We start from the raw sequence: 15,574 nt of genomic DNA on the forward strand, positions 1-15,574 counted from the left end.
ATGTGAGTTCTTTATAGAAAGCCACAATTCACAGAACTTGAATATTGTATAAATCTGAAAACTTCTAAACACTCCAACTATCTTAGTATTTACAGTGCTGCTTTTGTTATAAACTGAATGTCCTTCAAAATATATACTGAATGCACTAACAAAATGTAAAATTCCAACTGCTATCTCTTTTTTCCAAGGACAAACCACTGGCTGTTTTGAGTTTTTACAGGGATCTGTACGTGAATTCTCATACCTTACATGTGGATTAGAAACTAATCACAAGCAGAACTGTTTTATCCTGTTCTAAGATACTGTCCACTGGTGCAAAGGTTGCTTGTTGATTTTATAAATAGATCAGTGGCTTTTCATGTGTCCTGTTCACGTCTTTAAGTTTGTGAACTTGACGTAATAGTCACTTAGTTCTCATGGTCGAAAGTACTAATAGAGAGGAGACTTAGGCTAGGGATGGAAAGAGAGATTTATTGAAATATACTTAATAGTTCAGGCTTTGGTACGACATTTATTTTCTCACATACTGTTTTATATTTACTTGTATAGAAGTTTATCAGAATGCCTAAGTGTGGTTTGGTGAAAATAATCTGCTATTGTAATCTTCTGCTGAATGGAGAGACGGGCTGTCGTTCCTCAGACTAGAATAGCATTCTCCAAGTTGAAATCACATAGAGGGGAAAATAATCTTTTACGTGACATATTGGTGGGTTTTCATTCTATTTTTTGCATAACATCTACTAAAGAAATAAAATATTTGGTTTTGTAAAAGGTTAAAAAAGGTGTTGCGAATACCATGATTCAAACATGCATTTTAAGACCAAAGTAACAGTAATCGATCAAAGAGACAGATAGAGTGTCTGATGTTAAAATCTTTCCAACCTCAGAGTTACAAAAATAGTACCAGAAATGTATCACATCTACGTATACCACATCTGCAATGTACATAATATGTTTACATCACCTAAAAGATCAAAGTTGAATGATGTAGAACTGAAGGTGGTGCAGTCCAGCTGCACAGTAACATCTATTTCTAAGATCAAGTCAACCACAGCTTTCCTCAGTGTTTCCACTGACCCTCTTAAGCCAATCACTGTAATACAACAGCAGAGGCAAGCTCTTATGAAACACTTTGCAGCTCTAGATTTTTCTGGCTTCCTCTCTCCTACATATAAGAAGGTGTGCAGTAGTTAGGCCAGGTATCTGTTTCTAGCACTGATGGGATCTGAAATGAGGTCTATCTGTATTTGCACACAAAACCCAAGACTGTTGGGTTTGAGCTAAACTTTAGGAGGAGCTGCAGCTCTAGACTCAAGAGGACGGCTGGTAATGGAGACCATGAGCGTCACAAGCGGCTCTACTATGTGCTACACATCCCCTTTTTAGCATCAAATGCTTTCAGACTGCATGTAAATTATGGCTCCAGCACCATTTCTAAGAGGGACCAGAAAGCCATTCTGCCCTTTTGTTACTGCTTTTAAGTGCAGTACTTTTTCTTTATGTAGATCAAGTACCGCTTCTTGGAAATATGATTCCTAGTCCTAGAGGAAGAAAGTCAGCAAACTCGGATCTTTTTATTTATTTATTTTTATTTCTTTAAGAGATGGAAAAGATGCACTTTTTGCTCAGTGGCTGGGCTATTTAGCGCTCTGAAATCCACAGATTTTGATACCCTCTCTATTTATGTAAACAGGTTCTTGTTCTGTGTTCCAAAAGGAAATTCAAATGTGGTTGAGCTGAACAGTCCAATTCCTAGTTCACCAAAAGATCTCTGAGTTCTGTGGATTTGCTATGGTCCTGATATTCACCTTGTTCTTCCTCAGGAAAGCGGCAGCTGCAGGCATCATCTTCCTGAATTGACTGTTCAGGTGTGGTGTGCACTGAAGAAAAAGATCAAATGCTCACTTTCTGTTGTATTTATTCAGCCATCTTATTTCACCCTTCCTCAGTCACAAGCACAGGAAGTCAGCAAGAAAAATTCTTCCAAATGATTCAATAATCTGAAATTATTCCTCTACGGCATGTACATCCGATAAAACTATTTTATCATACTTTGTCTTCTCTAATGCAACAGGGGCTGTAATTGCTCTGTTTGCCATAAGAATGAAAGGAAGACGAATATGGAGCTGTTAGATTTTTGGAGTAATGCTATTGTCTCCTGTATTCAGAATTACACTAGAAGATGAAGCCCTTATCTCTAGGAAAGGGGAGGGGAGAGGAGAGGAGAAGAGGGAGAGAGAAAAACCCAAACAGACAAAAATCCCAACTATAAACTATGTTGGATGCAATTCCATCTCATCTCTATGCTGAACTCTTGAGCTTCCCTGGGGCTTATTAGCTCTCGGAAGGCAGCGCTGGATTCAGGCTGACTCTGTATCTGTGTAGTAGTACATCCTGACTGGTATCCCCTCTTCTACTGCAGCCAGAGTTCAAAGATGCTCACTCCAGGCCATGCATACTGTTCCTGAGCAGACGGAACTGGAAAGCGCTATTGCCACGCGCGCCAAGGATGGTACTTGGAAGTAATAAACTGAACTGACCCTCAACCAGATCAGCAAGGCTCAGCTGAGCTTTTTCACCTCCCGTGAATACTTCACTTCCGTGGATACACGTGCAGTTAACCTGCGATGTTGATAAAACGCCTACAGCTAATTAAGTGCTTTCTGCAACAGAAATTCCCAAACCGTTTTCCTTTCAGTTGTTGTTTCTGACTTACAAGGCCAAAACCTGAAGCTGTCTGGAATTATCTTTGAAAGATATTTAAAAACCTGGATTCCTGATTTCTGTCTAGTTTCAAAAAGAAAAATTGAATTCAAGAGTGTATATATCTTACTTTTCTTGAAGACAGCATGTAGCTTCTTTTTCTGCCAGATACCAAAGCATACGCACGAAGGTAGCAGAAACACTATGCACAACAGCCCAGCTACAGTAAGAGAAATTCTGATAATGTCCATCTGGAGGTCTTCCCCTAGGGAGCAAACAACATTCTCTAATAAGCGTTACAAAGCAAAATTCTACTGCCCTTGAATTAGCTGACAACTTTGTCTCCACTTCTGCTTCTGGAGGAGTCTGCAACACTGGAAATGGATAGAAGAAAGGACTCTTGCTTTAAATGGTGAGTGAGCGAGCTGTAGTATGTTTCAAAGTAGGTCATAATTCTTTAGTTCCATAAGCAATCTTATACTATGACTCACCTGGCACAGTGATAGAAAATGGAATTGCAGGAGACGTGGTAGGTAGAGTAGTGACTAAAGTGGGATTATCTGAAGCGTGTTTGCAAATGACGTCTTTTGTTGCAGTTCCAGGCTCCAGGACCTGGTTTGCAGAGCACCTGAAAGACATTTAAAGCAAAAAAGAAATTAAAAAAAAACCAAAAACAAACAAAAAAACACCAAACCATGGAAAAAAAACCCCAGTCAAGTATAATAGCTGTAGCATTTATTTTTAGATTACTTACTTTGTCCAGTTTTTACAGGAGCCATTGGGCTGATCATTAAAAGTTCCATAGTGGCAAGTTCGGCAACCTTCAACAGAGAAGGACAGGTAAATTAGTACAAGATGAGCATTTAAAACAACATGTGAAATTATTTTTGCCTGCTTGTACAATGACTACGATCCACATTCACAGAATTACTATCTCATAAGCTGTTCTGACTGTGCAAGGCAATTCTTTCCCTGTGAGCTAGGGACCAGTACAGCACTCGGCCACGCCACCTGTTTATTTGGCAAAAGATGCTGCAGATCACCTCTAGCTCCAGAGTTCCCAGCTCAGTTTCCCATGTGCTGGCAACAGAAGAGCTGTCATGCAAAGTGACCTAACCGGCGCAGGCTTTGAGCTGCAGCAGGGCTCAGAGTTTGGTGGGTTTGTCTTGTGAGGTCCTTGCTCTAGTTGTCTCCGCGCTGCATGAGAGGCAGCGGCACGTCCGTCTGGTGCGGCGAGTGCAGGAGGTTTAAGCTGGCGGGGAAAGGCGACCTTACCACTCCCGGTGTTCTCCTGGCCCACGCCACAGCTTGGGTCGCAGCGGGAGCAGCCGTCGCCGCTGCAGCGGTACCCCTCCTTGCACGTGCATTCAGCATCACTTTTTGAGGAGCACTCTTTTAAGTACCTGAATCTCCCTGGAAAGTGGAGACAGTCCTGGGTTACACACGCGCTCGGGGAAGCCCGGGCTGGGGGCCCCGGGCCTTGCAGAAACGAGGCCGGCGTTGCCGCTGCCGTTCGCGCTCGTCCCGGGGAGGTAACGAAGGGGCAGCGCGGCCCCGCCGCCGCGTCCGCGGCCCCGTCCCCCGCCCCGCCGTCGCCGCCGCCCGGTACCTTCGCACTTCCGGCAGAGGGTGCAGCCGCGGAGTCCCGCCGCGCTGGAGAAGGTGTCGGGCGGGCACTGCCGGCAGCCCGCTCCCGCGCCGCGCCCGCAGCCCGCCATCACCACGAAGGTACCTGCGGGCCGAGACAGAGGGTGGCTGCCGCGGGACCGCGCCCCGGCCCGCCCCGGCCCGCCCCGGCCCGGCCCTCACCCGCTGGGCAGTCGGCGCCGCACGGCAGGGCGGCGGCGGCGGGCGCCGGGCTCAGCGCCAGCGCCAGCAGCGCCGCCGGCAAGAGCGCCCGGCCCGCCCGCGCTGCCGCCGGTCCCATGGGGTCGGTGCGGCGGCCGCCGCTGGAGTGCGCGCGGGGCGGCGGGCGCCGGCCCTTACGGGCCGCCCCCGGCGGGCCTGGCTGCGTCAGCCCGGGGGCGGCGGGGAAAACCCCGGCCCGGCGGGGCTTTCCGGCCCGCCCCCCCCACACCCCCCCCCCCCCCGCGCCGCGACCCCCGGCTCTGCCGGGCAGCGCCCGCAGCCCCTCTCAGCGCTGCCGGGCAGCGCCCGCCGCTCCCGCCCCCGGGGCTTCCCGCTGAGTCCCGCGCGGAATCCCCGCGGTGGCTTGGCGGCCCGGCCCGGCCGCGCCCCCGAAAGGTGAGGGGGGGGAAGAGCCTGGGTGTCCAGGCCGCCGGGGCAGTGGGGCCGGACCGTCCGCACCGGCACGTTGCAAACAACCTCCGCCCTGCGCGGAGGTACCGCGCGGTACCGAAACCACCTCGGCACGAGGTAAATCTCACAGCGCAGAGGTGACGGCGCGCTGCGGCCCGACGGCGGGGCCCGACGGCGGGGCCCGACGGCGCTCGGCGCCGGGGTCGGGCCGGGGGGGGAAACGGGGGGGGAGTGACGCTCGCTGTCCAGCAGCGGCCGCGCGCGCAGCCCCGCCCCCTGCGGCTCCCCCGCGGCCAATCCCCGCCGCTCCAGCAGGGGCGGGCGGGGTCGGCGCCGGCCCGTGCGGCCTGCGGGAGCGGCGGGCCTCGCCTGTGCGCGGGCGGCGTGGGCAGGCGGGAGCGGCAGGAAGGAGTTTTCCAGAGCGCGTTATGACCGACAAGCGGACGCGCCCGTGGGCTCGTGGGCAGCAGGCGCGAGGACCAGCCCAGTCGAGGGTTCTGAGCGAAGTCCAGTGCGCCTAGCACGCGAGAGCTCCCCGTGGCGGGAGCAGAACCCCGCACCGACTGCGGGGAGCCCCCAGCGAGGCCCTTCCCTGTGCCTTGCTCTCCGGTCCCATGCCCTGGACTTGAGCCGCTCCGCCACAGCTCCCCTGAGCCCCTCACCGGGGAGCCGGGCCGTGACTGCCGGCACCCGCAAGTAGCGGTTTTACGCAGCAGGGCCGTCCGCAGTCCCGAAGGGCCCCTCCCGCAGCCCGGCCCGTCCTTCCAAATACTGAAACCGCTCCTTAAAGCCAGGGAAAACTCAGTCCTGGAGCCACGGGCCTCGGAAACGGGGATGTGGGTCTGCCGTTCCGGGCAGAGCTCGGAGGAGAGCGGCGGCCCGGCCCGGCGCTGCCCGCAGGCGCGAGGGCTGCCCGAGGAAAAGCGGCGGCGGCGGCTCGCGTTGAAGGTGGCCCCTCGCGAGCGCGCTGCCGCACGTAGGAGGGTGGCGTCACGGCGGTGGGCGCCCGGAGCGCCCGCCGAAGCCGCGTTCCGAGCGAACGTGAGAAAACCGGCGCCTTTCGCACACGGAAAAGGAGGACGGGCGGGCGGCGGCGGCGGCGGGGGGGGGGCGGGGCCGGGCCGGGGGCGGGGCCGCGCCTCCCAGAGTCGCCCGCGCCTCGGCTGAGGTGAGTCGGTGCTGCGTCGCGCCCCGGTTCGCCGGGTCTGGGCGGAGGAGCGCCCGGCCGGGGGGGTTCGTGTCGCCGCTTGCGGCGGGCGAGGGTTCGGCCGCGGGGCGGAGGGGGCGCGCAGGGCCCGGCGGCGGCCGCGGGCAGGGGCGGGAAGGCCGCTTACTTGTCTCCGGGGCCCGACACCCCTCCTCCCCCCCCCCCCCCCCCCCGTCGCCCCGCGCCGCCGTTCGTCGTGTTCTGAGGTGGTCGCGACGCCGAATGGCGCCGCGTCCCTAAAATAAACAGATGAGCGCGCAGGGACGCGGCCTTCCGTTCGGAGCGGCTGATCTGATGACCCTGGACGCTTCCCTTGCCTCTGGTAGCTAGGCTGCGTGGTCGGGGCGCTGAAAGGCGTGATTCTTCTAAAGCCAGCCTGCTTGGAGTTTCTGGTTCGGCCATCTGCCAGCAGTCGCTATCTCGAGAAATGTGCATGTACCCACGTAGGGGGGGGAATACGTTTGGCTTAAAGGTCCGAGGCAGCCTGCGCATATGCTGGCACCGAGAAGCAAATGGGTGACTTGTGTTTGCTATGCATAGACAGCTTGTTAAATGAAGCGGGTGTCATGTCTGTACAGCTTCGTTCTGCCGCCTTGGAAAACGGTCTTGTCCTGGTAGCATTTACAGCGTGACGGCTGTTTACATATGCACCCACGTAAAGAACAGCACTAATGCTCAAGAATCGGTCAGTGTATTACCAGAAATGTCTAAGGACAGTAGGGAGAGACTGCATTTCACTAGGGGAAAGAGAAAAGCTTTCAGGATCGGGTGCCTATTTGCATCTAAAGAACTAATAAGAGAGAGGGACGCAAACTATGACCTGGAGTACTTTTCTGCAATAAGAAGCAAATGCAGTATTTCTGCGTTGTGGCTATTCAGGTGTTCCATTGCTAGTTAGTCAAAACCATACAAAAATTAGTTTTGCAGAATCAACATATATCTTCAAGACGAATTATTAAGAAGCTCCAGGTTGTCCTGAAGTAATTGCTAATACCTATGATTTGAGTGTACTTGTTCAGTTGGCCTTGGCGTTGACAGTATGTAAAGCTGTCCTAAAAGTAGGATTTGACACACTGAATTAGTCTGCTTGGGCTGGTTCTGCATCCTGCAGGACGTTCCACTGTATATGACTGCATTCTAGAAAGAGCGTCTTTCTAAATGAGGCTTAACAGTGGGGAGCGAACCTGAAAATAGATGAAGTTGAAGCACGATGAGGGGATGGTTTTCTTCCGTGGAGGCAACTAAACATGGATGTCATTTTATGAAGAGCTCCCAGGTGCTACGTGCATTTCTGGATGGCAAGTCCCTGCATAGGAAAAAAATCCCTGTCTCATAGAGTGGATGACCTGTGAAATGCCTTCTCACACCACAGATGCTTTCACAGACTTCTGTCAGACCAGTATGAGTTAGTGTGTATTTTACATGATGTAGTTAATGCTACTTTAACTTAACCTTCAAATGGAAATTTGGCCATTCACCTCAACTTGAGTTTAGGAACCAGAAAAAAAAGTCTTAAGCCTAGTTTGTTCCATTTGCTAAATTCTGTGGTCTGCTCCCCCATCACACATGTGCACACACCTTTCTCCCCCACAAAATTGTGAAATACCCAGAAAATCTGTTGCTGAGGTTTTGCAGGGGCACTGGTCGAGTCATTGTAAGTCACAGGAAACTCTTCGTGAAGCATGCTGTGTGGAAACTAAATACCAGACATGAGGTCAAAGCTCATGCAAGCCCTTTTTATAAATGCTGACCTGGGTAGGAGTCAGTAGTCTGGGTATGAGTGAGGGTGTGCAAATTGAAAACAACTCTGCCACCCACCTTGAACCCCTCTCTCTGGCAGACTCAAGTCATGTAAAGTCTTGACTAGGTCAGGCTGCTTCCTCTTCTGGTGCTGATGTGCTGTGCCTCCCACTACACAAATGTCTTGATCCCTTAATATCATAATGCATTCTTTGTAAAAAGCTCTTCAGTTAAGTGAAATTGCTATGAATATTAAAGCTAGTGAACCATTTTAAGGTGGCTTAAATGAAAGATAATGCAAAAATGCAAATTACTCACTGTTAACCTTCACCATTGGGAAGGATTTATACTAGGGGATTTGCCTTCTAACGACATTGTCTCTTTCCACCCTCCTCAGCCCCCCCTTCGCAACCATCTCACCTAATAGCAACCCCTCAAGATATGGCCTCGAAAAGAGCGTTGGTGATTCTTGCAAAAGGGGCAGAGGAAATGGAAACTGTAATCCCCACTGATGTTATGAGAAGAGCTGGGGTGAGTATGCAGACAACGAAAAATCTTTTTGTGAGTGCTTGGTCAAGGGAAAATCGTTGCCTCAAGTTGACAGTCATTGCTAGGAGTTCAAGGCATAGTCTGCTGGTATGAGGTGAAAATTCACCCTTGCCTTCTTACCGGTTAGCAAATATTTGTGCCATGCCCCAAATAAGCATGCATGACAGCTGACATTTGTGCAAAAGATAGCCTTTTAAAATATCAGCCTCACGTAGACCAGAGCAGTGTTTCAGGTGAATCTTACCCTATCAGAAAACATGGCTACTCCCATGCACAGTAACAGGAAGTGCTTTTTTTGTAGGGGTCTGGACAGCTCAGTACATTACAGCTCGTGACGTTACATAGCTTTTCGCAAGCTGCTTTTAAGATTCTGTCATTAACTAGAATTCTGTCTGGTGGGTTTCCTGATGCTCTTTTTTACTTTGGCAACGGTAGTGGTACACAGTGTTATCGTCTGATTAAGTATGAAAATAAGATTTTAAATAAACCCATCAACTGCATGTGTATAGAAGTGACTAAATTAAAAATTACTCTCTCCCACCACCTTTGTCATTCCAATAATGTGCTCCCCATTTGGGCTGCCAAAAGAAGCTCAAGCTTGTCTGCTTATTTAGTGAATGTGAGCTGTGCCATGCACATGTATGATATTATGACCAGGCATCTAAAAGTCAAGGGAGAAAATTGAACACGCTGTAAGTGTGTTTGAGAATGGCTTGAGCCTGCAGAGAGACTTTAGTTCATTATCTGATCTACTTAGTCCAGCTCTCCTGGGTTCTATTGCTTTGTTTTGTTTCAAACCTGTGGGATCAGATATTCTCTAAATGTCCTGTTTGAAAAGTTGAACTATTAGAGGTATTTGTTAATCTCGAGGTGAGTATCACTGCTTACCTTGCGCATTTGGACTTAATCATGGTTTGGGGAAGCTTAAGAGCTGCCCTGTTCTCAGCAGCTGTCGGTAGTGCTTCGCTCATTCTGTGTACTACTTAAGAACAAACATATAAGAAAAATGCCCTAAATTCTTGAATTGTATGTATTCTTCTGTTAGATCAAGGTGACTGTTGCAGGCCTAACAGGAAAAGAACCAGTGCAGTGCAGTCGAGATGTCTTCATTTGTCCTGATGCCAGTCTTGAAGATGCCAGAAAAGAGGTTGGTCATCACCCTGATCTGATACAATGGCCAACATAGCCTTTCTCACAGTTTCAGAGGTGAATTTGGAAAGCTTATGCATTACTTTTAGGAATATGTTGCATGTTATGTTAGCTCTACGCAGCAGTGAATCACGGAACTGCACGTCCCGCAGTGCTCCCCTTCAGTGTTGTCCTGCTTCATAGCATGCTAGGATCAGGCAGATTTCGTAATTCTGCACAGGTATTTGTTTTTGTAAAGCGTCAAACATAGAGCTTTATTTTGCATGTTAGTTGGCCCAACAAAATACTGTGATGTGGAACAATTGAAAAGTTCTGATGAAAAGCTAAACAATGCTGCAGTTAGACCTGAACACTAAGGTTGGAGGAAAACCACCTATCCTTACAGTGCAAGAGCTGCCGTTTGCTTGTTGAAGCTCTTAAATGCACTGGGCTTGAAAGTTAGTTCTGTGACAGACTTTATTGATAATAGGCTCTTCCTGGAGTAGGAGACTGTATTTTGGTCCATAATTGGAACTGGTTCTCTGATTGTAAAGTGTCATTCAGTGGAAAAAAAGGTAGGTCCCTTTGCTTTGCATCCGACTCAGCTGTAGTGGCATTAAAACGGTGTAATGTACGTACAGCCTCTGTTCAACAGAAAAATTTTATCTTTTCTTTGTTTAGGGGCCTTACGATGTCGTGGTCCTGCCTGGGGGTAACCTTGGAGCTCAAAACTTGTCAGAGGTAAAGTTCTGATATCTTAAAGATTCATGGGCATCCTCATGAGTAGTGGGTGGTCTACACTTGCTTAGTAATCCTGCAAATTCAGTTTGGCATCTGAAAATTCTCTTCTGAACGAATCAGTAAACTAAATGTTAATTGTCTTAAGCCTTCTTACGAATACATAGGTGGGACAACTGCGTAAATTCTTGGACTTGAGTACCTAGTTAAGCAGAATAAAAAGGGAAGGGTGCTCTGTATTGTGGGAAAATCTCTGTTCATAATCGTATGAAGATGAAACAGTTGCAAATGAAGATTTAATTCCATGAAATATAAAACAGGCCGAACCCACGAGACTCTATTCCTTTGCTCAAGAATTCTGTCTCTGGTGCAAAGCTGTTGTAGTGGTGGTATAAATACCTTGTGGAAGGCAGGCGGACAAACAAGTCGATCTATCAGATAGGATTTAGATGGTATCACACAGTTTGTAAGCCCTGGAATATGAGACAAATACCCCGTATAAATCTTCTTAAGAATGATAGAGGCTGTCTGGAGGTATCTCATGAATACTCTTTCCTATTTGTCTTGTGAAGCTTTCCAACAACAACTTTCTGTGGCTGTGGATTAACGAGCTTTTATGTGGTCCAAGTACTTCCCTGCAGTTCCTTCTGATTTCCTTGCTCTTTCCTTGTGGGGCATGTATTTGTTGTTCAGTTTTTTCTCCTTTTTAGTGTTTTCATTGCCCTCTGTGCTGAGGCAGGATGGAGAGCTGGCAGCTGGTTTTCTTTGTAAAACTTGTTTATGAAGTTGCAGTGGTAAATATTTCAACTGTGCTTCAAATAATCAGTGCCAAACAATGACTTGTGATACGGTTTCTTTGTACAGTCTCCTGCTGTGAAAGACATTTTGAAGGACCAGGAAAGCAGAAAAGGCCTGATTGCTGCTATATGTGCAGGTGGGTTAACAAGGCGTCTTGCTTTGTAAAGCATTTGGATATTTTGAAGGGGCAGGCAGACAGTTTCCTGTCTTAGAAATCTGTATTCCTGTAATGTAGTAGCAGGGATTTGTACTATACATGCACCCATCAGCATGTGAATTTTTTGTAAATTTAATAGCAGAGGAATCTCTGAAATACTTTGAACACTTATGCTGCAAGTTCTGCTTGGTACCCAGTTCTTTTCAATTGGTTGTGTTACTGTCTTTAAAATAAAAAGTGAAAGGTACTTGTGCGAGGATTTTTTACAAAATATTTGCTTATTCTGGTGATCTTTCACGTTGCTGAGGACACATTGCTGGCAGAATATCATTGCTATAAATTTATCTCACATCTCCTCTCCTGCCCTTTAACTTCAGAAGGAAGGCTGTAAATATAGTATTACAGGCTCACCATTCCTCATCTGAGTGGTAGCAAAAGACGGAATTACTCCGAGGAGAGGGTTGTCTGCTTACATATTCTGCACAGCTAGGTATCCAGTTCATTCCTTTGTAAGATTTGCGTGTAAAAAAGCAAGATGAACAATTGCCAATACTCCCAACTGAACTGAGAGGCTGGCCTAGGTACCCATAGCCGAGAATGAGGAGAGTGGCAACGAGCGTGTAAACGACAGTCTAACAGAGTGAGTTTGTGGAGTGTGTTTTCACTTTTGTTTTCTGGTACATTGCTGGGGGTTTTATGCTTTCATTCTTCAATTGGGTGATACGCATACAGAGTTGTGAACATTCTTGAACTTGGCAGTGGTAGTCTTCTACTTCTCTATCTGTATCTCTTTCAGAGCAATCGCAAATTCACAGTTGCCCAATAAAGGCCTTTGCTTGTAATGGGGATGGTTCATTTGTTTAGGTGTAATGGTTCTTAGAGCTGATTCTGTCTGAACGCAAAGACGGTTATTTCCTGGACTATATCTGAAATGAATCAAATGTACAGAAATAAAACTCATGTCAGGCCCATCCTGCCTTCAGTTTCTTTTGGAATTCCCGTAAGGATTTTCTGTCAGATGACCTAAAGCTTCTTGACACAAACTCCTTCCTCAATTCAGGCCAAGGAGGAAGTATGAAAGGAAAAGAGAAAGACTGTTAAAATCAAAAACTTAGCAGCCAGCCCATGATCTGTCTAAAATACTGCTTGGCACACAATTGCAACATGTAAAGGCTTGCTCAAATAATATTTTATCTGTTAAGTCCCTAAATGCAAGGCTTAACAAGGTCCTAAAGTAATTATACCTAGTTAATGTTCAGATTGAAATGCAGACTTTTTGTTACTTGGTTTCAAGCAGTTTTAAATAAAATGTATTATCTGGAAGTGAAATGACCATTGTTCTCGACTCCTTCAAAGGCAGCACAATCATCGGCAGGACAGCTGCATGAACTGGGTGTTCTCTAAACCTTCTCTTTTCTTCATGTGTTTCTCTGCACAGGGTGTTTTGTGTAATAGAATGGGAGAGATTATACAGCTGTGTTCTTTTTGAAGCTTTTTGCTTCAGAGATAGGGCTGGCACCAGGTCTTGTAAAAGTAGTCTGTCCACAGTGAGGTTTGGCCCCTTGAGGGCCTAGTGCCTGGACGTGGGTTCTTAAAAGCATTTGTAGCAGAAAATAGTTCCTCACTGGTGCAACTTTGTGTCCTTACAGGTCCTACTGCCCTTCTGGCACATGGAATAGGGTTTGGAAGCAAAGTCACAACACATCCTTTGGCCAAAGATAAAATGATGAATGGAGGTACATAATGACTTTTATAAGTTTCTCTCTAAACTGTTCTTGGAGTGTTTTGGGTTTTTTTCAGCTGAACCCCTGATTTAAAGAAAGGAAAATAGCTTTTGTATCCTATTTTGTGTCTCTGAATTTCCTTAATGCTTTCCTGAATGTAATCAAAATTCAACTGAATATGCAAAGACTATATTTCTAAGTCTGTTTAACCTCAAAATGCAGGGCTATATTAACATTCTTATCCTTGGGGAAAATACGCTGCTGCTGTCATACTAGGAGCACTTTTTCCCTTATCCTCTTGAGGCTGAGCCATCTCTTCCCCTTTTGGTTCTTTGCCTCAGTGGGCCCAACAGCAAACCCCAGCAGCACCTCTCCTGCTCTCCTATGGGTAGTGCTTTAGTGCTATGAGCAGCTGATGGGTCCACACTTTCTCATACCGAAAGGAAGTGGCGGTGAAGCACTACTAAGAAGTCATTCTGTGAACATTAACGAGTCTGAAGGTGAGCAGGAGACTGCAGGGTTCCTCCAGTTCCCTCTGCTTGTGTTTGGAAAAAAGACGGTTGTGAACAGCTACACAACAGCAGTCTGACTTCCAAAAGTAACCTCACGGGAACTGACAGGCACGGCGAGCGCTTCTTAATGAGCTTGTAGAATCGGAGGTGCCTTCCTATACCATGTGAACAAGGTGCTAGAGCTCCCTGTGGGCCCTTTTCCTCCCTGAGGACTGCAGGCAGTGATGCGCTGCTTGTTTCTGGAGGGACAGGGGTACAGAGCCCAAGGCAGGCTGGACCCACCACTTCTCAGCTGCAGTAGCCTGCAGGCAGCCGGTGGCAGCGCCCTGCGTCAGGCAGGTCTATGCGCTGCGGCAGCTGTGGGCGCTGTGCTGGAGACTGACCCTCTCTCTTTCTGTTGTGTGTCCCCCCAAGCACACTACTCCTACTCCGAGAGCCGCGTGGAGAAAGATGGGAACATCCTCACCAGCCGCGGCCCTGGTACCAGCTTTGAATTTGGGTTGGCCATTGTTGAAACGCTGATGGGGAAGGAAGTGGCCGAACAGGTGAAGGCACCCCTAATACTGAAAGAGTGAAATCCTGGTGTGGGATGGGGAGTAGGACAATTTTGAATGGAGGGTCTTGTCTGTTGTAGAATAACTGTGGGATGCACTGTTGTAAATACAATTTAATTGCGGGTGAAATTAGCAACTGTACTTGGCTAAACTGGGATACCTTAACAAACCAATGATCTTTATTTCTGGAAAAAGATCCTGTTAGCAAAAAGCTTCACCACGCAAAAGCAGCCAGCACCTAATAATCTTGGTTAGCTCCTGCATGGCATTTAAGAATCACGTGGGAAAATGTTTGCTGAGTAAATAAAAATGAAGCAACCCTGCTTGTGTGCCGTTTCTTTGTGTGTTTTCTCCCAATCCAGACCCATTAAACCTTTTTACCACTATGGCTAGCAATGTACTATTCAAAACAACTTCTGTCTAGAATCTCACACAGTTCTTCTGAAGTATGAGCTGAAATGAGCAGGTAGTCAAGCACTGGAACAAGCTCCCGAGGGAAGTGGTCATGGCCACAAGCCTGTCGGTGTTCAAGAAGCGTTTGGACAACGCTCTTAGGTACATGGTTTAACTTTTAGGTTGCCCTGTGCAGAGTCAAAAGTTGGACTTGATGACTCTCATAGGTCTCTTCCAACTCAGGATATTCTATGATTCAATGACATAGTATTAAGTTGTAAGTTAGAATTTGTTAAAACAATATTTAGTTTCCTGTAGACAAATAAGGCCAATAACTAACTAGTATTAATTCTAAGATGGCATGGAACTAAATTAAAAGTGGGAATATTCTTTCCTTGTCAAGCACCCCAGAGTTCCTATAGCTAGCAGGTTGTCCATGATACCCTTGGAATTTGTCTTCTGCATTAAATGATTGCAGATCCATTGAGCTGTTCAGGCAGCTAATAATCGGCGTAAAGCAGGAAGTTTGGAGTTAGTAGCTTACTGCCAGTAGCAGTGCTCGTTTCTGCTTACTGTGAATCGGAACTTGCTACAAGACTGGCTTCAGTGAGCATATGTCGGCTTAGAGGAGTTGCTGGACAGATCTCTGGAGGAAGTAGTGGAGCACTGTCCCCATGAGAATTGAGATTTTGGGATCAATTTTTGTCTTTGCTGCCTTTCTTTTCCCAAATAACTTTGCTGGTACCTGGCTCTGTCAGCAATCACACTTACAAGATGGCACCTCACTGGACTCTGAAAGTTACCACAGCATCTGGAGACCTGGTTCTGCATACATCTGAAGGGTACAATCTAAACTTTAGAAAATGACTGCATAGGTGCCTTTGTGATTGCTTATTTTAATGGGAAACAAGTTCATTCTCAATTACTGCATTTTGGTAATGAAATACATAGGTACTTTTGCAAATTTAGAATTAAGAAATGTCTCTACATTCTTAGTATATACTGGAAGAACTGCTTTAGCTTTTTTATGCTCTGCCTCTAATTTGTTTAGGAAATCTTTCATATGTTTCTCTAGCTTTGAAATATGCTCAAGATATGCAAAAAGTTGTAAT

General features: G+C 47.5%; 2 protein-coding genes across 3 annotated transcripts; one reads left to right on the forward strand and one right to left on the reverse strand.

Annotated features, from left to right (window-relative positions):
- Positions 1 to 451: 451 nt before the first annotated feature.
- On the reverse strand, positions 452 to 4,750 carry TNFRSF9 (TNF receptor superfamily member 9). The gene is made up of 7 exons (XM_069782916.1): positions 4,513 to 4,750; positions 4,313 to 4,435; positions 3,979 to 4,116; positions 3,458 to 3,524; positions 3,195 to 3,331; positions 2,834 to 2,968; positions 452 to 1,880 (listed from the first exon to the last, which is right to left on the reverse strand). The coding sequence occupies exons 1-7, from the start codon at positions 4,628 to 4,630 to the stop codon at positions 1,753 to 1,755; spliced, it is 846 nt and encodes a 281-aa protein (XP_069639017.1). The 5' UTR covers positions 4,631 to 4,750; the 3' UTR covers positions 452 to 1,752.
- On the forward strand, positions 4,310 to 14,392 carry PARK7 (Parkinsonism associated deglycase). Of its 2 annotated transcripts, none has more exons than XM_069782917.1 (7): positions 4,310 to 4,431; positions 8,307 to 8,440; positions 9,504 to 9,605; positions 10,268 to 10,327; positions 11,189 to 11,258; positions 12,929 to 13,015; positions 13,930 to 14,392. In XM_069782917.1, exons 2-7 carry the CDS (start codon positions 8,351 to 8,353, stop codon positions 14,088 to 14,090), a joined length of 570 nt encoding a protein of 189 aa, XP_069639018.1. In that variant the 5' UTR covers positions 4,310 to 4,431; positions 8,307 to 8,350; the 3' UTR covers positions 14,091 to 14,392. The 2 variants fall into 2 exon arrangements, with proteins under 2 accessions (XP_069639018.1, XP_069639019.1); XM_069782918.1 differs by lacking the exon at positions 4,310 to 4,431 and adding an exon at positions 6,008 to 6,130.
- Positions 14,393 to 15,574: the final 1,182 nt, after the last annotated feature.

The sequence above is a fragment of the Haliaeetus albicilla genome, chromosome 4 (genome assembly GCF_947461875.1).
Source record: "Haliaeetus albicilla chromosome 4, bHalAlb1.1, whole genome shotgun sequence".
NCBI classification, from domain to species: Eukaryota; Metazoa; Chordata; class Aves; order Accipitriformes; family Accipitridae; genus Haliaeetus; species Haliaeetus albicilla.

What these genes read in the sequence shown, in the direction of transcription:
- TNFRSF9 (XM_069782916.1), bottom strand. Translation starts at nt 4,630, where the DNA reads ATGGGACCGGCGGCAGCGCGGGCGGGCCGGGCGCTCTTGCCGGCGGCG. An exon ending in CCAGGAGAACACCGGGAGTG is followed by an intron (nt 3,525 to 3,978) that starts GTAAGGTCGCCT and finishes TCTCTGTTGAAG; the next exon opens with GTTGCCGAACTTGCCACTAT. An exon ending in TCCTGTAAAAACTGGACAAA is followed by an intron (nt 3,332 to 3,457) that starts GTAAGTAATCTA and finishes AATGTCTTTCAG; the next exon opens with GTGCTCTGCAAACCAGGTCC.
- PARK7 (XM_069782917.1), top strand. Translation starts at nt 8,351, where the DNA reads ATGGCCTCGAAAAGAGCGTTGGTGATTCTTGCAAAAGGGGCAGAGGAA. An exon ending in GAGCTCAAAACTTGTCAGAG is followed by an intron (nt 10,328 to 11,188) that starts GTAAAGTTCTGA and finishes TTCTTTGTACAG; the next exon opens with TCTCCTGCTGTGAAAGACAT. An exon ending in AGATAAAATGATGAATGGAG is followed by an intron (nt 13,016 to 13,929) that starts GTACATAATGAC and finishes TGTCCCCCCAAG; the next exon opens with CACACTACTCCTACTCCGAG.